The 23362-nt window shown below is 61.1% G+C and overlaps 1 protein-coding gene and 1 long non-coding RNA gene across 4 annotated transcripts; both read right to left on the reverse strand.

Moving 5' to 3' along the window:
• Nucleotides 1-1632: 1632 nt before the first annotated feature.
• Nucleotides 1633-11947, reverse strand: LOC118168333. The gene is made up of 3 exons (XR_004751494.1): nucleotides 11937-11947; nucleotides 10306-10307; nucleotides 1633-2080 (listed from the first exon to the last, which is right to left on the reverse strand). It is a non-coding gene; the product is annotated as an uncharacterized LOC118168333 (long non-coding RNA).
• FRMD6 (FERM domain containing 6) lies at nucleotides 2295-17520 on the reverse strand. Of its 3 annotated transcripts, none has more exons than XM_035328655.1 (15): nucleotides 17411-17520; nucleotides 9661-9865; nucleotides 9069-9159; nucleotides 8903-8982; nucleotides 7910-7986; nucleotides 7227-7413; nucleotides 6244-6399; nucleotides 5697-5762; nucleotides 5543-5611; nucleotides 5263-5437; nucleotides 4142-4465; nucleotides 3928-4059; nucleotides 3277-3368; nucleotides 2844-3170; nucleotides 2295-2686 (listed from the first exon to the last, which is right to left on the reverse strand). In XM_035328655.1, exons 2-14 carry the CDS (start codon nucleotides 9757-9759, stop codon nucleotides 2886-2888), a joined length of 1833 nt encoding a protein of 610 aa, XP_035184546.1. In that variant the 5' UTR covers nucleotides 9760-9865; nucleotides 17411-17520; the 3' UTR covers nucleotides 2295-2686; nucleotides 2844-2885. The 3 variants fall into 3 exon arrangements, with proteins under 3 accessions (XP_035184546.1, XP_035184545.1, XP_035184543.1); XM_035328654.1 differs by having other exon boundaries at nucleotides 2850-3170; nucleotides 8840-8982; XM_035328652.1 differs by having other exon boundaries at nucleotides 8840-8982.
• Between the last annotated feature and the right edge of the window lie 5842 nt (nucleotides 17521-23362).

The following is a 23362-nucleotide window of genomic DNA, read 5'->3' on the forward strand; positions in this document are numbered from 1 at the left end:
CTATACTTAGCAGCAAACAACCCGGACCCCTCCAAAAATGTCGTGCGCTGCGTTGGTGCTCGTTCCTCCTGCACGAGGCTGCACTGAAATGCTGTCCCTGTCCCGGGGCAGGCTCCCGTGGGGGTCCCAAGGGTGCCCAGGCTCTGGGCGGGTGGCAGTACCCCGCTGTCCCCAGCGCTGGCATGGCACGTGGTGACATCCCTGGCCACGGGATGGTGGCACCTGCTGGAAGACACATTGCAGCGATGCTGCGTCCCCGTGGGACAACGGGCACCTCACCTTCATCACCACTGTCAGCGTCACCTTCTGCAGGAAATGGGGACTTTGGCGCTAGTAGCGGCCACGTCACCCCGCTGGATTTGGGGCAGCACGGGGCAGGGGGTGGCGGGGGTGTCCCGGCAGTGCCACAGCCACGCTGTCACACCGGCCACGCTGTCGCACTGCTGTCCCAGCCGTTTCTCGAGGTCCCATCCTGCAGGATCAGGGCTCCCCACGCAGGATGGGGACCGGGACACAACCACAGGATGGCAGCAAATGCCACCGCTTGGCTGCCAGCAGCGGGATGGGGACAGGGCTGGGGACAGGGCTGGGGACCCCCACCAGCCTCTCGCCCACCTTCCGTCGCTTCTTTAACCCTCAAATCGCCACGAGCCAAGGGGATGCAAACAAGGGGAACTTTATTGTCACCTCTGGCCGTACCGCAAAAGGCGCGCGACGACCGCCTTCGTTACAAAATCACGGCCGCGCGGGGGTTTCGGGGGCGTTTTGCTCGGGTTTGGCTTTCGCAGCGCGGTCACTCGCTCTCACGTCGCCCTGACGGGCGGATCCTTTCACAGAAAGGACTATTCAGTTTGTGCGCAGCTCGGTATTGCTGAGGGGCCAGCACCAACGGCAGAAGGCCACCAACAAGCCCGTAACACCCCACCCCACCCCGCGGTGCCGGACGCGTGCGGCACCTCTGCATCCCGCAGCCCCCCGGCACACGCCGGCCTCTCGCCCCGCGGTGCCGGTTTTGGGGCTCCGTGCCCAGCTCCCAGCTGCTCCGCATCGGTTTCGGCTGCGGGACGAGGTGGGGAAAGGAAGAGCGAGGCCTCCGGCTTGCCGCTATCCCCCCCCACGCTCCTCCATCAGCACCAAGCGCTTCTTTGCGCGTTTCTTTCAGCAGAGCCATGGGTGAGGTCCCAGGGTGGGCGCTGCAGCCTTGCAGGGAAGGGGCCGGGGATGAATTTGGGGGATTTTCTGGTCCCCTCAGCACACCGTATCCCACCCAGGGGTGGCGGCTGTCTCCGGCAAACCCCAGCATCCCAGCCCAGGATGCGGTGTCAGAGCCATCCCTCGGCCTCTTGGGGTGCTTGACGGGGTCCCCACAAACCAAAGCGGGGCCCTGAGCCCCCACGCAGCATCCCACCACTGCCCCGGGTGGGTTTGGGGGGGATTTCCACGGGGTCCCCAGCCTCCTGCCGGCATCCTTACATCGTCTCCCCATGACACACATCAGTCCCGCTCCGCTTTTTTTTTTTTTTGGTACTGGTCCCCCCCTCCCACCGTTTCTTAGAAAAATAAGATTGTGCTTATTTATAAAATATTATTTTTTAAGAAAAGTTTCCAGTTTAAAAAAAAAAAAAAAAAAACAAAAAAAAAAACAGGCGGTAATATCAAAATAGGGTAAAACTTTGGCTGTCGACGGCTAAACTCTCATTAAAAACACCGACCGAGAAGGCATTGTGCTGTGAGGAGGTGCTGCCGTGCCGCTTTCCCCTCCGGTACCGTCCCTTGGCAGAGCCCTTCGAACCGTAAAAGCCTGAAGGACGCGCGGAAAGCCGCGTGAAAACAGAGCCGAGACCACGCCGGGAAAAGCCACGCTCCCGGCGCGGCTGCACACACGTTCTGCTCGCGAGGAAAGTCCGTTTTGTTCACCTCGGTGCTTGGAAGAAACCCGACGGCTGTCCGTCTGCTTTGTTGAAGAAAGGCGGATCCTCCGGACAAAAGGCGTTTCCGAGCAGGAATAAACTGAAAAGGGGTCTGTAAGCTCCGGACATATATAAACATACGGACTGGGATATATTTATATATGTGATTTCTATATATTGAAAGGCTGGGAAGCGTTATTGCAGTGTCGTTACAGGTGACCCATCCTTTGCCGTTCTCTTTTCCTTTTGGTTTGCTTGGGTGCGGTATTTTTGGTTTCTTTCTCTTTTTTTTTTTATTATTATTTTTAAATAAAGCTCCGTGAAGGCCTGAAGCCCCCGCTCGCCCCGCATCCCCCAGCAGGACCGGGGCCGAGCTCCAGCGCGTTTTTGGAAGATCTGGGTTCAGGCACTGCCTGGGCAGCAACCTGTTCATGCCTTCCTCCCCTCCCTTCCCCGAGCACGGACATCCCCGGCTACTTATTGCTTCGTTCTCGCTTCCGATACTGGCCTGGAGGGGATTTACATCTCTTTGGCTTGGCTTGGGCGCAGCAAGCTGGCGTTTCCTTCCCAGCGTCTTCTCGCCGCAGCCACCGAGCCACCGCAGGAGCCAGCGGCGGCGTTAAGGGAAGGGGCCGGGAGGGGAGAAAACCAAAATTTGCCCCGAGGCACTGAGGAAATACGGGTTGGTTTCCGCCGGGCCAAGCGAGCTGTGCTTCTCCGAGGCGAAAGAGGACTTTGCGCTCCGCACAAACCATTCCCAGAGGCAAAAGACTGCCCTGGGGGAACCGCCGGCGTCACCCCGCCGTGCCCCACGGTCTCCATCCCCTCCTGCCCCTCCGCGGAGCCGTCCCCCGGAGCACGGCCTCGCTCGGCGGCGGGGAGAGGCCGGGGAGGCGGCGCTGGGGGGCGGCGGGGCCGAGACCCCCTCCCTGGGGGGGCGGGGGGGTACAGCGGGCAGTCCTGGCCCCGCGGCGCTCAGACGACAAACTCCGGGACTTCGTCGTGGGTGAGGTCCAGCGAGAAGTATTTGCTGGTTCGTTTGACGGGGAAGCCCTCCTGGATGTTGATGCACTGCTGGGCCAGGCAGCCGTGGCAGTAGAGGCCGTCCTCGGCCAGGCCGTGGCCGCAGCCGAAGGTGTAGCTCTGCGCCGTGTCCTGGCACAGGTCGGCCAGCTGCAAGAAGTCCTTCTGGTAGAGCCGGATGTCGTCCAGGCTCAGGCTGTGCCGGTCCGTCGAGGTCTTGGGTTTCCTGCACGCCGTCTGGGTAAAGGAAAGGGGCGTCAGGAGCCGGGGTCCTCGGGGAAGGGAGACCCGAACCTCCTCGGGAGCGGGGCCGGGGAGCGAGGAGCCCGCTGGTGGCACGTACCTGGGGTAAGGAGTCTGTGCTCTGCCCCCGCAGCTTCACCACCGTCTCTGAGGAGCTGGAGGTGGAGGAGCTGAGCTCCTTTACGATCAGCCCTGCATGGGGGAGAGAGGAAGAGGAAGGAGTGAAGGTTATCTCGCTGCCTCGGGGCTCTCTTGGGGTGCCCACCCCATTGCTCTGGGATAGAAGGCACCCCCAGCTGGACGGCACCCCCAGGGCTCTGCCTGCAGCCAGCATCACCCACAAAGCACCCCAAATTGGCACCTAGATGGCATCCAAAGCCCAAATTCCTCCCAATGACCACACTTGGCTCTGGCCAGGGCACCGCTGCCCTTGCTCCCGGCGTCCCCACAAGACCCCTGCCATCCCCTGCCCGCTGTCACAGGGGCTTGCTGCACGGGTTTGTGCTTCGTTTCCACGTGCACACCCCCAAGAAGTTAAAGCAAACCCTCCTCCAAGAAAAACCCTCATTGTTCCAGGGTTTTTTTTTTTGCAGTTTCTCCAGGCTGCACGTGCCCCATCTTCCCCTCCACCCGCCGGGCACACCAGCTTTCCCAAGGGGACACTCGGGCTCATTTCGCTCTGCCCCACACCCAGACAAATGTGCACCGTGGAAGGGGAAACGCAGGGGAGGAGGGGGCAGCCCGGCGTTACCTGAGTGCCCGTTGAACTTGCGCGACAGCAGCATGTCCTCGGTGATGTAGACGCACATGTCGGGGCTCACCTCCAGCGCCAGCTCGCCCGCCTGCTCCAGCTCCCGGGGGTCGTCCACCAGCATCTCTATCTCTGCTCGGGGGAAGGACGGGGCCGGGTGAGCGAGGAGAAGCACCCTGCGAAGCCTTGGGCACCCGAGCCCGAGTTCTCTCACCGTCATCCTGGGAGTCCTCCTCCAGGCGGTCCTTGCCCCCGCTCTCCACCCCGGAGGTGTGGGAGCTGCCGTGGCTGGTCATGGAGCTGCAGGTCTTCAGCTTGCGGTGGACGCCGGTGTCCTCGGGCCCCATCTCGCGGGGTTTGGGGTCGGCCTCGATGCCCGAGGTGTGGGAGCTGCTGTGGCTGGCGGTGGAGTGCCGCGACAGCCGCTTGTGCCGGATGCTGCCGGCGCTGCTGCCGCTGGCCCGCGAGCGCTTCTCCAGCTGCTCCATGTCCAGGTCCAGGGTGTCGCTGATGTACGACTCGCGGTACTGCTTCTTCTCTGCGAGGGCGGCAGCACGATGGCACGAGGCACCCCGAGCCCCCCAGGGTGCCCCCCCAGGCCCCCCGGGATGCCAAACCCAAACCCAGAGGGGTGGCACGATAGGAAGCAGCCCTGCTGGGTGGCACTTAGGGACCGGGGGAGGTGGGTGAGGGGCTTTGAAGCTGCTGGGCTCTGTGCTGGGCTCGCCCTCCGGCAGAGGAGGAGGAGGAAGAGGAGGAAGGAGAAGGGAAAGAGAATAAAAAGGAGAAGGAGGAGGAGGAGGAAGATGGAGAGGAGGAAGGGGAAGAGGAAGAGGAGGAAGGAGAAGAAGAAAGAAGGAGGAGGAAGATGGAGAGGAGGAAGGGGAAGAGGAGGATGGAGAGGAGGAGGAGGAAGGGGAATAAGAAAGAGAAGGAGAAGGAAGAGGAGGAGGGGGAGGAGGAGGAGGAAGAGGAGGAAGAGAATGGGGAAGACTAGGAAGAGGAAGAAGAGGATTGTATGTTTCCACGAGGGTCTTATGAGCTGAAGGAAGGGACACAGGGCACTGGGAAGCGCTGTGCTGAGGCACTGGGAGGAACTGGGCCCTTGGGGAGCACCGCAGGGCTCACACCCATCCCTCAGCAGCCCGGGGGTGTCTGCGGGCACCCAGCCCAGCCGGGAGAGGATTTTTGGCCATCCCCAGCCCAGCTCTGGTCAGGCAGGACCAGGATGCGCTGACACACCATCAAGGGGACCCATGGGGGCAGCTCCATCCCCAGGCTTTGGGGCAGGGCCGGCATGGGCAGGGTTTGCAGGGGAGCCCCCCCGGCACCTACCCTCGTTCTCCTCCAGCTTGCGGACCTGCCGCAGCACGGGCTGCAGGTTCATGTACAGCCGGTGGCTGCTGCTGAGCAGCTGCAGGAGGTGGCGGGAGCGCAGCGGGCAGCCCGTGTAGTAGATGAGCTTCCTGGCCGAGGGCAGCCCGTCGGGAAGGATCTCGAACTTCTTGCCCTGTGCACATGCGGGGGAACCTCAGCGGGGGTGGCAGCAGCCCCCTACGCCCGGTTGGAGCACCCCCAATGACCCAGCCCGGCAGACACATGTCCCCGCACTCACCACGAACACCAGTTTGCCCACGTTTGTCCAGGGGAAGTCGTAGAGCAGCTGCTTTTCCTCGTCAAGGTTCTGCAACAAGAGGCGAAGCTGAGGACACCGGCACGGGCAGCCCGCGGGGATGGAGCCCAGCCCCGGGTGATGTCCGGCCCCGTACCTGGAAGATCTGAATGCCCCGCGTGGTCAGCCCCAGCGTCAGGGAGGCTTCCACCTCCCTCTTGTCCTGGGGGGAGAAGTGAGATGTTTTTAAAAACACGATTTGCATGTGTTTTAAACACGCAAATGTTTTTAAATACATGATTTGAAGTGTGTAGATCTGCAGCCAGGTGTCTGACTCTGCAGCGGGCGCTGGGTGCCAAGCCTGAGCCTTTAGTGGCACACATGCCATTGGATCCTCCTCCCCAAAACGCCAAACACCCGGCAGAGCAGCTTAACCTCAGGAAACTTTGAAAGCCCTTTAGAAAGAAGGCTGGGGCACTTCTGTGCCTGAGCACAACCAGCACCAGCACCACGCAGGTGACAGCAGCCACGTGTGTGGCCACAGCTCGCCCACGCACACCTCCCTGCAGGCCACGAAGGGCTGGAAACAAGGTATTTTAATCGTTTTTTTTTTTCCGGCCCTTTTCAACAAAGTTCCCCTTGCCATTCCCCAAGACAAAGTTCTCGTCCTCAATTTCAGGCTGCCGCAAGCGGGGGGCTCTCACCTTGTACAGCCTGTAGTAGTGCACGGCCACGTCGTCCAGCCGCACGGCCTCCTTGATGTACTTGAGGTGGGCCTCGGAGGCCGTCAGAGCGAACTGGTCCTTGTGCATGTTGGGGACGTGCTTCAGGATGTAGTCCCGGCCCCTCTTGGCCACCACCTGTTTGAAGACGAGAAGGTTGTCGAGGGGAGCACGGGGAGGTCCAAGGGGAAAGGAAAATCAGAGCAATGCTTTCTATTTTAGAGACTTGCAGGCCCCCATCCCCGTAGTGCTCAACTTCTGGTGGCACGAATTGAATAAAAACAGGGGCCAAACATTCCTCCTTGTAGGGTTTCCCACTGGGCACGGCCGTGGGGCCGTCACTTTTCCCCAGCACGTATGAAAAACAGGGAAACTGGTAGATTTGGGGCAAAACCAAGAAAGCTAAGTCGTCAATCAAAGCGTGCAGCAGTGCCTACACCTTTTATACAATATTCTGTGATTCTATGACTTATTCACCCTGCCATCCCAGCGTCCTGGGCAGTCCTGGCTGCGGGATGCCCTGGGGGAGGCTCAGCTTTTTTCTGGGGACATCCTGCACCGCCTGACACCAGGCAGCGGGCGATGTCCCTGCTGACGGGGGGTCCCCGATGTGGGGGCTGTGCACGGGGACAGAAGGGGCCGCAGAGCCCCTAGGGGGGCACGTGAGGGTGGCCGGGCGACACGGTGCGAGGGGAAGCCCCCCGTAGCGAGCATCCCCATAGCAAACACAGGAAAATCCCCGCCGGTGGCACGACCACGCTGACCCCAACAGCTATTTGCAGCCCCGCAGTTGTCGCCGGTTATTAATAACCGGGACAAAACCGGAGCTGAGGAGCCGGCAGCACCTCCTTCTCCTTCCACAAACCCCACGCAGCACGGGACCGGCGGGGAGAGCGGGCGGGAGACTCCCCGGGCACGGGACATCCTTACGGCGGGGTGTGTGGGGAGGGAAGCAGCACGCTTACCCAGGCGGGGAAATAGGCTTCGGGCTCGAAGTACTTCCCGTAGTGCTTGTTGCGCTTGAAGTCGCCCAGGTCGGCCTGCAGGGCGAAGGCGGTGAGCAGGAAGTAGGCCTCCTCGCGCAGCACGCACTGCGAGTGCAGCACCTGCTTCCGCAGGTGCCAGTAGTAGTAGTACCGCGCCGTCCGGTCGCTGCAGGGGGACGAGAGGATTCGGGGGGGATGCCGGGGTCCCGCGGCGGCACAAAATCGCCGCCGCCACCCCCCCCCCCCCCCCCCGCAGTTAACAGCCGGGAAATTGACCCCACCGAAGCACCTCCGCGAGGCCACCGCGTCCCGGAGACGCTTTCGGCCCTGCAAATGTCTTGTGTTTTTTCTGAAAGATGTCCAGCTCCCGTCTGGCCGCGGGCACATGAGTGATAAAATCCTAAATCTGATGTCCCCAGCCCCCCCAAAATGGCCCCTTCAGCACCAGGGAGGAGAAGTGTCCCTGGTTGTCCCTGCAGGGGTCCCTGGGCACACGAACAGATAGGGGACAGGGACAGCAAGAAGGGGCGAGCTTTGGGTGCCTGTACGCTTCTGAAAGAAGACGCGCTATTTCGGGTTACTTTGACACAAACCGGTGCTTTTCTGCAGCGTTTTGGCACTGCCCAGACACATGGGGTTACCGCGGGGCGCCCGCCCCTCACCTTATCAGCCTGCCGTTCTCCACGTAGTACTGCACTCGGAAGTGGATGATCATGGGGGGGCCGAACTGGTCGATCCCCTGAAACACAGAAGGCATTCGGGGCTCCTGCGGGGATGCCGCTGCCACGCTGCGACCCCCACTCCCCGCAGCGGCACCCCCAGCGCAAGGTCTGTCTTGGCAGTTCCCCCCCCCCCCCCCCCCCTTTAACCCCCCCCCCAAATCTGCCTTATCACAAAAAAAAAAAAAAAAACGGAGGGGATTTGGATTTAGAGAAGGTGGAGGTTGGGTTCGAGACCCCCCGTGGGTCTGCAGCCGCCGACCCCCGTGCTGCCGTCCCTCTTCCATCCCTCTCTGTCCCCTCGCCTGTCCCAGCAGCAGCATGGGAGCCTTCACACCAAGCTCCCTGTGCAGGCTGCACTGAAAATAATTAAAAGGTGCGCGGGGAAAAGGAAAAAGAAAATGAAAAAAAGGGGAAAAAAAGGGGAAAAAAAAGGAAAAAAAAAAAGGAAAAAATGAAAAAAAATGGGAAAAAAGGGAAAAAAGGAAAAAAATGGGAAAAAAAGGGAAAAAGGGGAAAAAAGGGAAAAAAGGAAAAAAATGGAAAAGAGAAAAAAGGGAAAAAAGGCAAAAAAAGGAAAAAAAGGAAAAAAAGGAAAAAAGGGAATAAAAAAGCAAAAAAAAAAAGGAATAAAAGAAACGCTTGATTTTAAAACTGGAAGGAAGCTGAAATTCTGCTGAAATACAGAGAAATGAGGAAGGAAAAAAATCACTGGGGAAAAAAATTCATGCAGAGGACAGGTCCCCAGCTGGGGCACGTGGTGGCACGGGGGTGACGGCCACCAAGCACCCTCGGGGTTTGCACACTCGCCCCCCTCCCCGCGCGTTCCTCCCCCCCGCCCCCCGCCCCCCGCAGCTGCGCAGGGACAGTGACCTGCGCCGGGGACAGAGGTGGCCTTAGTGCCGTCATCTCTCCATGCAACACCTCACCGCTGACCTTGCTGGCCTCCTTCTTCCACTCCTTGGGGCAGTACTTGTAGAGTTTCTGGGCCAGGTCCATGTACACGTGCTCATTGTCTGCGGGGGGACAGGGGTGAGCTTCGCGCCCGGACGGCACCGGCAGGACCGGCCACCGGCACCGGTGGGGCGAGCCCCAGACTTACTCTGGATGACGCTGAGCCCGAAGAGGTGGCAGTCCTTCAGCCTCAGGAGGTCGCACACCTGCACGAGCAGCTCGTGGCACAAGATCTTCACCTGCGGATGCATGCACAAGCCCCGTTGCACGGGCGCCGAGCCCTGCTGCGTCCCCGAGAAGGACCAGCACGGTCACCGAGGGGTCCGGGTCTTGTTTTTATAAAATCCCCCAAAATATGTGGGATACGCGCAGCTGAGGCAGCTTGGCTGCAGGTGGTGCGTAAGGCACGGCAACCAGCCTGCTTTGGGGGCAGAAAATGGAATATTGGGTAGCGCTAACTAATTAAAAAAAAAGCAAAGTGTGGGAATTTCACGTCCAGCACCCAACGGAAATCTCAGCGAGCGGCACATTGAATGAAGAAGAAGCAGGAGAGTGTGAAGTACTGATGCACCCTTCAAGGGGAAAAACCTGTGGGGGTTTCTGCAGCAGGGAGAGGGCAGGGGAGGTCAAAAACAAAAGCAGAAGCAAGACAAAAGCTGGGAAAAGAGGCACGGGGCGATGCCAACGGCCGTGCTCAGTGGGAACTGGGGGGATCCGCCGCGCCCCCCGATCCGCCTTACGTTGATGATGATGTTGAGGGAGTCGTCGTTGGGGAGGAAGATGCACACGCTGCGGCGGTCCTGCATGACTCGGTTGTTGTGGAAGGGCAGCTTGTTCATCGTGGGCCGGGCTCTCCCTCGCCGCGCGGCCGGGCTGGGGCTGGGGGCGGGCGGCGGGCACCTCACCGGCGGGCCGGGGCGGCCTCGGTCCCCGCGGGCGCCATCCCTGTGGGACAGGGGGTCGATGAGTCCTGCACCGAATTCCCTGCCCCATGCCGTATAATGAGCCCCCCTGGGCGACCCCGCAGTCGTACCCTCCCCTGGGACACTGCTGTGTCCCCCCCCCCGAGGGGTGGTAGGGGACACCCGAGGCGCCCCGGCGTGGTTTGGGCAGCGTGGGATCGCAGCCCAGCCCGAAAAGCCTGAAGCAGCCGTTTTCTTCTCCCAGCTACAGTTTCGGAAAAACCTCAGAGGAGGCTTTCCTGGCATCGCAGCCATCATAAAAAAGTCTTTGTGCTGGGAACAAACCAGGCTGGCCCGCAGCGGCGAGCTGCTGCCTCGCAGGAGGTTTTGCTGCGAGCAGCAGAAAGCCCCCGGATCAGTGGGGTCTGGATGCGGGACCTGCGCCCCCCCGGCAGCCCCATGCCCCTCCAGCACTGCCCCAACTTCTTGCAGGGTTCAGACAAACCGAGCCCCACGGCATGCACGGGGCAGCCGCCAGCCCTCGCCCCCTGCCCGGCCCCTGCCACTTCCCTGCATTCGCCTGAGTCGGGACCGGGGCCAAGACAAACCCATCCCAGCACCAACCACAGGCAACTGGGTTTTATCCTATTTTCAAGGGCAAATATTCCTTAAGCACTCTTTATCCCACAGCTGTCCCCAGGGACACAAACGCCCGCATGGAACAATGAGCAAGGATCTTTAAAATCCAAACGAGCTCGCTCCTTTTCCTAACCGGCAGCTCTGTGCTGGCACCGAGGACACGACGGCGTCTTCCCTCCTCACCAAGTATCAGCTTTGGTCTAAACGAAAACACGCCCGGCTTCCAAAACAGTTTCACTCGGAGATTGAGGAAAGAGGAAAAAGTGCCCCGAGGTGACTTGGCGCTAGGTGGTTACTGGCGCTTAGCACGAGTTGGGAAACCCAGAGGTGAAGCGCTCCTGCCGCACCGAGGCATCGCGCGGCTGTGCATCGGGGGCCGTGCATGGAACATGTGCACCACGGGCGTGCATCGGGGCCGTGCGCTGCACACGTGCGTCGTGGCCACGCATCGTGGCTGTGCACAGCACCCGTGCCACTGCATCCGTGCCCTACGTCCGTGGGCTGCATCCACGCACCGTGACCGTGCCCGGGCACGCTCGATCCCGACTCGGAGCAAGCAGCCCGGCAGCCAGGCTGGTTTCAGGGTTCGTTAAAAATCACAGCAGGGAACGAAACGGGGCTGAAGGTATTTGGTGAGCGTCCCCAGCAGAGGGGAGGGCCAGGTGCTGCACGGTGCCAGCGCCCTCTGCACCCTGCTGTCACCCATGGGCGCCCCGCAGCCCCTGGGCATCCTCCTGCTGCAGCCCGAGGGGCTCCAGCCATAGCACAGAACAAAGACCCTGACTTTTCAGGTAGGAATAACCGGGTCCTTCCTCCAGCCGGGCTGCTGGCACCCGGCCCAGCCCCGAGGGAGAAGCCCGAAGAGCTCCTGGAAATGAAACCACATCTTCGGGGCCCTGGCAAAACCGCCCGTGCCCCGGGAGCGGCGCCAGGCCATACGTTCACTCCTCGCCCTGCAGGGCGCTACCTGCGAGAGCAGGCAAAACGCTGGAGGAAAAAAAAAAGTGCATTTCTGTGTTTGTAGAGGAAACGCTCCAGATCCTCCTGCTGAACGCTGTCGCCCCGTGTCGGGGCAGCTCTACGACCTCCGCAGGCTGCCGGAGCTTCCCCTGGGTGTCCACAGGCTGGGTGAGAGGCAGCCACCGGGCACCCCGAGCCTGTCCTGGGCGAGCTGTCCCCCCCCCAGAGCTGGGTGCATTATTTCAAGGCATCTGCTGCTCCTTCCCACAAGGTCAGCTTGCATTCCCCGGCAGCCGGAGCCCGTGCTGCCGCCCGCGAGCTGCTGCTGCTCCGGCGCGCCGAGACAGCCGCGGGCTGGGCGCTGCGCTCGGCTGTCTCCCCAGAAATACCCACCGGCGCTGGGTGGAAAGGTTTTAAAAACCAGGAAAATAACCCGGTAAGTGCTGCTGTTGGCTAACCGTGAGCCGGGGGCAAACTCGGTCTATCTGTGGTCGATGTTCAAATTCCCAGCGAACAGGTATTTATCTCCCCGTGTGCCCAAACAAGCGCGGACACGAGCCCCGAACACGCATGGCTCCGGGCTGGGAACGGCAAAAAGAGATTGCGGCAAGGGATCGCTGCTCGGATCCCGCGGTTTGTCAGCAAGAGCTGCCCCTGTGCATGCAGAGGCCCCCAGCAAACCTTCCCCACCTGCACTTTTGCACGGTGTGGCCAAGCAAAGTGGTGCTGGCACCCATGCAGCTGCAAAACCCGTGGAGGGGTTTGGGCACGGAGCAGCCCCGTGGTGCCGGCACACGTGGCTCTCCCGGCCGCGGCACAGCTAGAATTGGTGGTTTTCCTGCTAAAGGGAGCTTGGGCAAAAAGCATTAAAACATCATGGGGAGGCACTGCAGACACCTCGTGCGCTCCATCCCTCCGGGGGGGGCAGGGAGGAAATTCCTCGATGCGTTGTGCTTGCAAGAGCATCTCCCCGGCTCGCCCCGGTGCCACGGGACGAACGCTTTTGCGAAGCTGCCCTGGGAAGAAAACATTGTGCAATAAACCTCGGAAAAGGAGCTCCCAACATCCCCGCTGCCCGGGCACGTGCAGGGTTGGACCGGCGCGGGTCCTGCACGCACGGCTGCGGGCACGCGAAGGCTCAGGCAGCAGAGGAGCAGCTTGCCCGGCTCTGGCAGCCAACAGGAATTTTGGTCCCGTTCCAGCGCCGGGGATTTACCTATCCTGAACTTGGTGGCCGAGATGGGTTTTTCCTTCAGAAGAAGCCGGCACACAGCTCTTTTCCATGCGAAACGAGGCTCCTTTGCATGTGCAGCATCTCCCCCCGCCCCCCCAGCGCACGCCATCGGATCCAGAGGACGTGGCCGGGTCTCGGTTTGTGACATTTCGGCTCCGGGGACGCCCGAGGATGGATGTCACCGTGCTGGCGGGTGGCACTTGTCACCGGCGAGTCCCTCCCGCTGCCACCAAGGCGGGGAGAAGCAGCCCGGCACGAGGCACAGGCTGAAAGCACATCCCTTAACGCAGCGCATCCCCGTCACGTTTATATTTAACCAATTTCCTTTTTTTTTTTGTTGTAAATTCTGTCCTATCAGCCGTCCAACCCGGCCGCCGGTCCCCGGCTTTTGTTTCGGTGCTCCCGAGCCACAATAGCAGCGCATTAAGGGATTATGCAAGGGTTGGATCGGGCGCAGGGAGAGGAAAGGCAGAACAAAGTGCAGAGCTGGATGGGAAGATGAATTCACGGGGCAGGAATTTCTTGTTTGGAAGAGTTTAGAGTCGGTTTTACCCCACATCACAGGGCGCAGGTATGCGCAAGCTGTTATTACAAGTTTTAAGGCTGTCACTTAACGCAGCTTCTACTAACCCAAAAGCTAGATTAATTCACGCTTGCGGTCACCCCGTAATTAAAATTGTCTCCGATTCTTCATGAACTCAACAGTTTCCTCGTAATGAACAGAGGCGGATGAAAGAGACCTGCACTGGGAAAAAGGGCCGGGTTATAAATATTCCATTACTTCATCCCCCACAAAGCTGCGGGGATGCTGGGGACTCGGCCGGGGCAGCGGGACCTGCACCCAAAGGACACCAGGGTCCCCGTGGCCACCAGCGTGCAGCCGCCCTGGGGACACCTGGGGATGGCCACCAAGGGCTGGGACACGAGCACCGTCCCAAAACGGGGACGCTCTGCGTCTGCAGCCGGGGCCGAGCCCGGCGGGACACCACACCACGCCGGGGGCTCAGGAAATTGCTCCCCCTGCCCTGCCCTCTGCCATGCAAAATGTCAAATCCAGCCTGGAAGCACGGAGTTCTCCAGCTGTGCGGTACCCGTACGTGGCACAGCAACTCCTCCTGCCTTCGCTGCCTTCTTTTGGGCTCGGTGCACTATAAACCAGCAGTGGAGGCACTCGGGTGACGGATCTTGGCAGGCTCCGGCCGCCAGCTCCTGCTTTTTATCTTCTCTGTTTTCCTTTCCTGTTTCATGAACCAGCCCCTTCCATTTTATTTCCTTCTGGAAAACCTCACCGCCGGCCTCTGGGATTAAAGCAGTGTCTGCCGAGAGCTCCCAGGTGCAGCCCCACCGGGCTGGGGGGGCTCTATCCATGGTCCCCCTGGGCTGCTGCAGATGTTCAAGCCCCGCAAGGAGCTGGCGGCGCTGGGACGGGGCCCAGGGAAGCAGCTCTCCCTCCTGCAGCATCAAACTGGAGCAGCCGGGCTCCGTTTCATTTATTTTTCAGCCTCCCAAAGCCGGGCTTTGCCCAGCCACCACCATCCCCATCCCACTGCGGTGCCCAAAATCGAGCCGCTCAGACCGCCGGCCTCCGAGGAGGAGGTTGGAGAGGAGGCGCACGGCGCGAGGCGGGCTGGAGGCCGGCTGGCACACGGCTGGAAGCAATTATCCCCCCCGCGGCAGCGCTGGGAGGAGGAGGAGGAGACGCGGCGCTGCTCTGCTTGCTGCGGGTTATTCGAGGAGAGGCAGGGGAACAGACGGGGCTTTGTGCGCCCCGGCCAGCCGGGACCCTGGCGCGGGCACCCCGCGCCTCTTCGCGGTGCTTTCATCCCGTTACGCCCCCCCCCCCCCGCCCCACGCTTTCCGGGGCTTTGTGAAACGTCCCCCAGTCCCACAGCAGGATTTCTTAGAGCATGGGTCCCGGGATGGCAGCAGTTGCCCCAAAGGATGCCCGCGGATGGAAAGCAGCCCTGCCCTCTCCGTCCACGGGGTTAGCCCGAGCAGCATCCGTAAATCCTCGGGGGTTTGGCTGCAGGATCTGCTCTCCAGCCACAAGGCAGCCGTAAGGAGCAGCGCAACCTCCCCGCAGCCGGCTTGGCCTCCCCGCGCCGGAAAGAGACATTTCCAAACCATGAAAGCCCCTATTAAAAAAAAAATAACATCAACTCCACGGCAGCCTCCTGCCTGCGTGATGCCCTGACCCCGGGCAAAGTCCCCTTTCCCAGGGAAAAGGTTTTCAGAAAGGCTCGGAAGATTTTTGTGCAAAAGCCCCTTTTGGGAGCCCCATCCCATGGCCGTGCTCCCGGGCAGGAGCCGCGCAGCCACGGCCCAGCTGGGGCTCAGCGCCCAAACCGGTCCCTGCTCCGGGTGCACGTGGAAAAAGCCAAAAAACCCAAGCCTCGATCCTGCTTATTGTAGCCCCGGGACAGGGGTGATTTCCCAGGGGAAGGAGACGGGTTCAAAACCGCACGTGGGGAAGCGCTGCCCTGCCCCGGGTCCGCAGCGAGGTGCAAAGCACGTGGGGTGGGTGCAGAACCCAGCCACAGCCCCGCGGGATGCCGGCGGGCTCCCCAGGGCTCAGCCCCACCGGGTGGCTCCCAACATCACTTCCCAAAGACCACGCGTGCCAGGCACCAAGCCCTCGGCTCCATTTCGCACCAAACCAGCTCGGTTTCATGCCGAAAACACACACGACGGCGCCTCGAACCCTCAGGTCCCCATCTGCGCCCTCTGAAGTTCGCGGCACCTTTGCCTCCAGCTCCAGATTGGGGCAAACGAAGCCAAAGCTAATTTTTTGGATCCTCAGGACTGGAGAGAAAGAGCAGAGCCGCCCTGGCTGGGCAGCCTGCGAGCAAGCAGCGTGGTCTCCACGAGCAGCCAGGCACCTCCATGGTCCAAATCGCCCCGGGCAGCCCCAACAGCGCTGGGGCTGGGGGAGCCGCGCTGCTCCTCCCCGGCTCCCCTTCCCCGGCAGCACTGGGGAGAGCCTTCTGCCTTTGGAAAATATCATAAGCCTGCTTTTCAGAGAGGCAAAAAAAAAAATAAAAGCATAAAACTAAATTAACAACCAGGCAGATATTTTAACCACAACCATAATTTGTATATTCCATCTGGAGTCCACAGCGCTGCTTTTCTTTTTTTTTATTTTCTTTTTTTTTAGCAGGAGGGAGCTGACATCATCTTAATTTGAAATTCACATTTATTTTTACATCTGGTCTGAATTAATCCTTTTCAGTGTACTGACTTTCATGTAATGGAATAATTGCTTACAGATTCTGGGTTTAAAGAGCCTGAATAAACCGCGTTTAAAAAAAGAACCCCTTTGCAAACTGATAGTAAAAAGCCTATAACCTATAACCAAATCCCAATCTGCCTTCGGGACTCGGAGTTTTAAACGAAACAACGTCGCTTTCAAGCAACAGAGACCAAATCAATCCACGCTCTATCTAAGAATTAGGGAGCGCGAGCAAGCCTGGTGGAAAAACACCAACACAAAGCAGCCAGGAACCGCGCAGAGCAGAAACGCTCGGCGCGCAATCAGCGCGGCTGTAACCTTTCTGGAAAAGCTGAGCTTGGCTTCGAGCGAAAAACACCCTCATGACCAGAAAACGCAGCAGCCACGAGCAGAAAAAAGCTGATTCAGAACTGCGAGGTGACAGCGAAGCGCCCGGCCACGTCCCTCCTGCTGCCACCACGGTGTCCCCGGGGCAGCGGTGGCACATTGCGGCTGGGCACCGCTGAGCCGAAGGACACGGGTGGCACGGCGTGGCCGGGAGCCCTTGGCCCCAGCCCTGCAGCAGGGTAAGGCACTCCTGGCGGGAACTCGAGTCCCTACGGGGCCACCAGCTCGTTTAGGGCCTCGTTAAGGAGCTGCATGGGTTTATCCTCACGCCTTGGATGGGGATTCACATCCCCGGAGGGAAGGACGGTGGTGAGAGGTAGCGGCGCTACCGGGTGCGCCGGGTGCCACCGCCAGCTCCGTGCCACTGCACCCCCGTGGTCCTGCTCGCCCTGGTGACCCTCGGGCCACGCAGCCTCCCCTGGGACCGACCTGGCGCTGAGCAGGTCCTGGGGTGACGGCACCCCCAGGCAGGGGCACCCACGGGTGAGTGGCACCCAGAGGCAGGCGGATCCATGGCCAAGAGGTGCCATGGTGAGGGTACCAACAGGCAACGGCACCGGGTGACGATGGGACCCCTGGGCGATGGGACCCATGGGTGACCGTGACCCCTGGGCGATGGGACCCCCAGGAGATGGGCCTCACGGACTCCTTGGTGGGACCCATGGGTGAGGGGACCCCCGGGCAAGCACAGCCCACAGGCGAATGTGACCCAGGGGCAGGGGTCCCAAGGATGATCACGACCCAGGGCCGGGCGCAGCCCCTAGCAAAGGGTCCCGGGGGCCGGTTGGAGGAGCGGAGCGGGGCGGGCGGGGGGTTGGCGGAGCAGCCCCGCCGCTGTTAAATTTCAACTCCCTGCGACCGGCCAGAGGAAATGACTCGCATTCCTGGAAAATGAAGCCACTTGCAGCTCTCCGGCACCAACTCGGCCCCCAAGCGCAACAAGCCGCCGAGCCGGCCCCCCCCCCCCCCCAACCCCCCCCCCCCCCCGGCCCCCCCCCCCCCCCCCCCCCCCCCGGAGCTGTACCGGGGCCGGGATAGCGGCGGTTCAACCGTGCCGAGCCGTGCCGTGCCCAGCCGAGCCGTGCCCAGCCGTGCCCGAGCCGTGCGCGCGGTGCGGGGCGCACGGGGTGCGCACCTACCTGCGGCTCCGGGGACCGCGCTGCCGAGCCGAGCCGTGCCGTGCCGAGCCGTGCCGAGCCGAGGGGAACCGTGCCCAGCCCAGCCCAGCCCAGCCCGCCGCCCCCGCCCCTTCCCGGGCCGCACCGCCCCGAGCGCCACCGGCGCCGCCTCCCTCCAGCCTCGGCGCGGGGCCGGGGCCGGCCGGGGGGCACCGGGAAGCCGCCGGGGGGAGCACGGAGCGGGGCCGGGAGGGGACAGAGGACCCCGGGGAGGGGACACAGGGTCTGCCCGCGGGGAGACGACAGCGGCAGGGAGCGGGCAGCCCCTGGGGGGGAGCCGGGAGGGAGCCGGGCATCCCCCCGGGGACACTGGCATCGCCTGGCCACGGCACTCGCCTGGCCTCTGCGGGGGGAGCCGAGCACCCCCTGCACCCAGCCCTGCGGTCCCCAGCTACATCCCCTTGGGAGCAGAAGCCCCGGGCTCTGCCCGTGCCCTATCGCATCTCCCATCTCTCACCCAGCTCAAAAACTCGTGCCGCCTGGGCCGCTGCTATGCCACCAAGGAAAAGCCCCCAGAAAGCTTTCCCCAAAAGCCCCAATCTCCCATAACCCCCCCAAAAAAATCCCCAAAGCCCCCCGTGCAGCTTTCAGGTGAGGATTTCCCGCAGCCACGGAGGAGCTGCTGCCATCCTTCAGTGTGCGGCTCCAAGCCCCCGGCCGTGCCACCGACCCCCCCCAGGCCTGCCCTCGGGAGCCAGGCTGAGCCAGAATTAGGGCCAGATCCTGCTCCTAGGAAATCCTCCCCTAAATGTCCTGGCAGCTGGACCACGGGTGGGTCGGGCTCGCTTTTGTGACGGCCGAAGGGTGCCCATCAGGGGTGCCCCGTGCCCACAAGGCAGCCGAGGCGCACGCGGGGCCGGGCTCCATCGGCGACCCGGGACAGGAATAGCAGCAGCAGCGCCATAAATTAGCGGCACAGCATCTTCCGCGGCGCTCCTTCCTCAGAAGTGCCATATGGCGAGATTTGTTTTGGGAGTAGTTATTTATTCCTCACTTTTAAGTGTCTATAGGCATCTTTCGGGCTGACCTGCGAGGCCGGCTCTGCCCCCGCAGTCTCTGCGAGGCTGTGGGAGAGAACAGCCGCTTGTTCCCAGACCTAAATAAAGAGCAGCTCTGCTGCGAATTCCCTGACGCTCGCTCCTGAAATCTGCTTGCAGCCCAACAGATCGTGCCGGGTAATTACACGACGCGAGCGCGCGGTGCCGGCAGTGGGAACCCGACGCGCTGCTGTCCTCATGGAAAAAAACAGCCTGGCTTTCGGCAGAGCTGAAAAGGGGCCGGGAAAGCGCCGGGTTTGGGGCCGCCGCCGCTCTCTCATTCCATGAAAAAATCAGGGAGCTGTTGCACTCGGCAGCTCGCCGCTGCTCGTGGCACACCGCGTCCCCCTGAAGCCACCGGCGGCACGTGCTGGGTGCCACCGCAGCCAAGGGGAGAGGCAGAGCAGAGGCCAGAAAGGTCTTTTTTTTTTTTTTTTTTTTTTTTTTTTTTCCCCAAAAAAATGACTCTGGAGACCTCCCTTCCCCAGCTAGCACAGGGGATGTGCAGCAGGGGCCGTGCACGTTGCGGAGCCGCAATTTGGTTCATTTCCTGAAAAATGAAGAAAACGTTTTCAGTGCGGCACGGGTGGGGCTGGGGAGGGCGAGCGCGCGTTGCCAGCTCCGGCAGCGGGGGGCAAACATCCCCGTCACCTCGTGCTCTGCTCAGGAGGGCGAGTCAGTGCCACAGGTGTGCCCCACGGGTCCCGTCCTGCTGAACGTGTCACACGTGGGTGCCACACCGGCTCCTTCCCCGCTGCTCACCCCCCAGGGTCGTGCGAGCTGCCCCTTTGGTAATAAGGTGCCTTGCTCTGGAGGCACTGGGACAGCCAAACAAAGCAGCAGAAAGCTTTTGGATGCCAGCGAGGCGATACACAAACACGTATTTGGACGGCATGCGTGCTCACGCTGTGTTACATATCCCAGGATAAACGGAGATACTCTCGGGCCAGGGCTGCGGGCGCGTCCCCTCCGCAGGGAGAGCTCGGGAAGATGGACACGAGCCAGTGTCCGGCCGGCCGGCTTTGTGAAAGGAAAACCCCAAGGACTCCAGTGACATTTCTCTTTCACAATTCTGGCATCAAGATTGCCAAAAAAATCCCAAGAAGCGGAAACGCAGATGGAAAATGTCATAAATTGAACCTTTTCTTTCTTTCTTTCTTTTTTGGAGAAGGTTTAAGGGAGCTAATTGCACTGCGAGGCATGTCTCCGGAAAGGAAAAAACGGAGTTGTGGTAATGACCAAAAATACCATCCGCATAAAATATACAGATCTTTTTCACACCAGAGGTATTTATGTTAAGAGGATGGGAAATAGCAGCTGTTCGCTGTGATCCTGCGTTATCGCCGGTCGAGGATCTTCTGTAGCAGCGTCTCAATATCGGCATTGTTACTGGCAGGAATCGCTGCACAGTCGTGGAAGCTCTCTTATCTCATACATAGTTTCCCTATGATTTTGCTAATGGGAGAAAAATTATAAACAAAGCAACAGAGTAACAAATAAATTCATCTGGTTCTCAGCGCCCAGCTCCGTTTTGCAGAGGCCGGGGCTGCTGCAGCCTGCAGCGTGCTGGGCGCTTCGTCCGGGAGAGCATTTCCAAATCCAGGCTGGGGCTGCGCTCGGCCGAGGCACGTTCCCCATCAGCCCTGAGCATTAACACTAGGTGCTGCAAAAATAGCCCCCCTTTTTGCAAAGGAATTTTTAGGATGTCCCTTAGAGCAAAACGTACCAGGAAGGGTCTAAAACCCCCGTGCGCAGCTCCAAGAGCTTTGCTCCCTGGCTTCTCCCGTAACCTGGCCACGAGCTCCTCCACCTATGTCACTGATTTGGGGCATAGTTTTCATAAAAGCCGATGAAATGCAATTTCGGTGGGGCTTCCAGCTCCCTGCCAGCCTCCCCCAGTGTATATTTGCTTTTTAATAAACCATATCCAGAGGCATGGCACCGGGGTGCGCCCGGGGACAGGGGTGTCCCCGCCGCCCGGGGACGCTTGGCACGGCGGCAGGGCCACGGCTCCAGCTGCAAACGAGGTTCAGAAATTCTTCCCCGGGGCAGGCAGGACAAAGACGGCGGTCACTGAGCGGGGGAGGCCGGGCTCTGCTCGGCTTTGGGATGGTTTCTCAGCCCATAAAGGGAAGAAAATAAATAATGAAGCCCAGCTCGGCTCCGCGCAGAACCACAACAGCCGCGCGTTGCTATAAACTCCAGCGAGGAGCTGGACCTTGCTGGGTCTCTTGCATTTCACGGAGGATTTCCAAGGAAACTCATCTTCTGCCGCCCCTGGGCCAGGCAGGCGTGTGCCCTGTCCTGCGTGGGGGCAAAATGGTGCACGGCGAGCAGGGCATCCAGCTCTGAGCCCGGAGTCTGCGGGGTCAATGCGATGGGGTGCGCCAGGGGTGCCTGCTCTGCAGGGACACCATCAAGGCCCTGCCTTGATTTGCTTTATGATTAAATCCCTGGGCACCCGTGGGTGCCGTCCTTGGGGTTTTTGTCCCGATGCTGCCTCAATTCTTCGACGTTGGATGAGCGACACCCCCAGCACCGTCCCGGTCCATCCTGGTGAGATAGGCAGCGGGGTAGCTGGTGCCCCCCGTGCCAATGCTTGGTGACAGCAGGTCCCCGCCTGCTCCAGGGCTCGCAGGGAGACTTTGGGCACATCCTCAGGGCTACGGGGCTGGCACAGGGCTGGGAAAACCCTCCCCAAGCCGAGCTCCAAAGCACCCTTCCGCAGGGGAGCGGGAAGCAAGGGGTGGCCCCGAGACAGCCCAGCTGAGCGCGGGGATGGCCGGCGGTGGCACGTGGCCATCGGGCGCCGGGGGAAGAATGCCAGAAATGCAGAACCATCCACAGCTCCACGGCCAGGGGGGGGGAACGGCCACGCTGCGCTCCAGCTGGACATGTGGGGTCCCCACCGAGGGGGGTGCCGTGGGTCTGGACCCCAAATCTCCCTCTCTGTTTCCCCCGCTATCCTCGGTCTTCGTCTGGGAAGGCGGGATGGATGAAAAGAACACAAAAAGTGGGTTCGGGTGGGGCTGGGAAAAGGGAAAATCCACCCTTGAGTGCACCAGCGTTGGGAATATCAGGAAAATTTAAGCAGAGGCCGGCATTCACCCGATGCGTGCAGCCCCGGGCAGTGCTGGCACGGGGTTTTCCCCTCGTCTCCCCCCCCCCCGTATTTACAGCCTGCCACCGAGGATCCTCTTCAAAACCCAGCCGCAGCAGCCGGATGCGAGGGGAGCCTGTGAGATTCCTCGGGACAGACCCATGGGAAGGCGGGCAGCCTTTCCATCAGGTGTTTGCCGTTACCAAGTTATTGATGAGGCAATTAGTTAGTCGGGGGGGGGGGGGGGGCGAGCTGGGCCAGCAGGGAAGTGCCGCGGTGTGGGTTTGGCTCAGCCCCCTGCGCGATGCAACACGCTGCGCTTTGCATTTCCAAAAAAAAAAACCACCAAAATAACCCTTCTCCCTCTTCCATCTGTCCCCTTTCCCATTTCTGGGGCCCTAAATGGGCTTTTGGGGGGCTCTGGACCTGCTTTTTTTTTATCTCCCGGAGCTGGCAGAGCTGCTCCCCGCCTGCTGGAGCTGCTGGAAAGCTGTGGAAACGTGTTGTAATGCAGGAAAGGCAGCGGCCGGCGGGGAGGAAAGATCACAGGAGCGGGGGGAATATTTTTAGCCCGTCTGCGCGCCTGCTCGCCGGCTTCCCTCCCAGAGCTGCAGAGCCACCAGCTGATCCCAGCCCCATCCGGCGAGGGGGACAGGCATCCCCGGGGCTTCTCCATGGCAGGGGCTGGGATTTTGGGAACCCCAGTGGGGTCCCCCCCCCCCGCTGAGCCCATCACAGCCTCAGCCCTACGAGACATCAGAGAATCCATGGCAGCATGGGATGAAGGGGGGGGGGAATCAAGTCTGTGAATCTGCTGAAAAATAATTGCAATTAATGCAATTTGGGCGGGGGATGCACCCATCTGGGGCCAGGGCACAGAGGGTGCCACAGGGGTGCGTCTGCAGCTCCTGGCTCAGCCCCCCCCCAACACATGAGCTTTCAGCCAGAGCCCCCGGCAGCGGGTTTTGATTACGGACTTGCACCAGGCCTCGTGCTTTGTAAATTTCTTGGGCTGCAGGGCTGTAAAGATGCAGGAAACCCAGCCCATGCCAGCCCTGTCCCCGCCAGCCCCAGGGCGAAACACCCCGTGCCAAAGCACCCCGTGCCAAAGCACCCTGTGCCGCGCTGCCTTGGGGCCACCCCTTGGCTTCCACACCCGTGCTCTGCCTGGCAGGGGATTCCAGCCCCGTTTGGAGCCGGTCCCCAAAGGGGCCACCAGCACTGGGGCCACCCCAGCCCCAGATTGCCCCTGCCAGCACCGCGGGCGTTTGGGCTGAGACTCACAGGAGGGCTGGGAGAGGTCCTGGCTGCACAGGTCTGCCTCTGGAGCAGACCACGGTGTGCTTTAAATGCCCGACCAAATGCCCCGGGATTATTAAAGAGCGGACTGAGCAGACCTCTGCGAGCATCCATAGCTTGGGTAATGTTTATCTAGAGGGCTCCCACTAAGAACTGCTTCACTCCTGGTTCGTTAGCAGCCGGCAGGATAAGGCCCAGTGCGGCTGAGCCCCCTGGGCGCATCGCGGGGGTCCCGCAGCCCCACGTCCTTAACTCCAGCTCTGGTCACCCGTATTTCACTGCATTTATTTCGGTATTTTGGGTCCCTCCTTTTGCAGGGAAGACCCATATATATGCACCTGTATACGTATACAGATGTAATGCAGGGAAGGGGGACGCGCCCTGCATCCCTACCACGACACGGAGCCCGCAGGCTCCGCACTCCTCCCCAAGCCCCCAGCTGCGGGCCGCCTGCCTGGCAGAGCAGGGGGCATTTTG

Source organism: Oxyura jamaicensis, chromosome 5 (genome assembly GCF_011077185.1).
Source record: "Oxyura jamaicensis isolate SHBP4307 breed ruddy duck chromosome 5, BPBGC_Ojam_1.0, whole genome shotgun sequence".
Taxonomy (NCBI): Eukaryota; Metazoa; Chordata; class Aves; order Anseriformes; family Anatidae; genus Oxyura; species Oxyura jamaicensis.

Coding starts and splice junctions, on each gene's coding strand:
- FRMD6 (XM_035328654.1), bottom strand. CDS start 9,759: ATGAACAAGCTGCCCTTCCACAACAACCGAGTCATGCAGGACCGCCGC. Junction 6,400..7,226: donor AAGCCTATTTCCCCGCCTGG/GTAAGCGTGCTG, acceptor GTCTTCAAACAG/GTGGTGGCCAAGAGGGGCCG. Junction 4,060..4,141: donor GGAGGACTCCCAGGATGACG/GTGAGAGAACTC, acceptor TCCCCCGAGCAG/AGATAGAGATGCTGGTGGAC.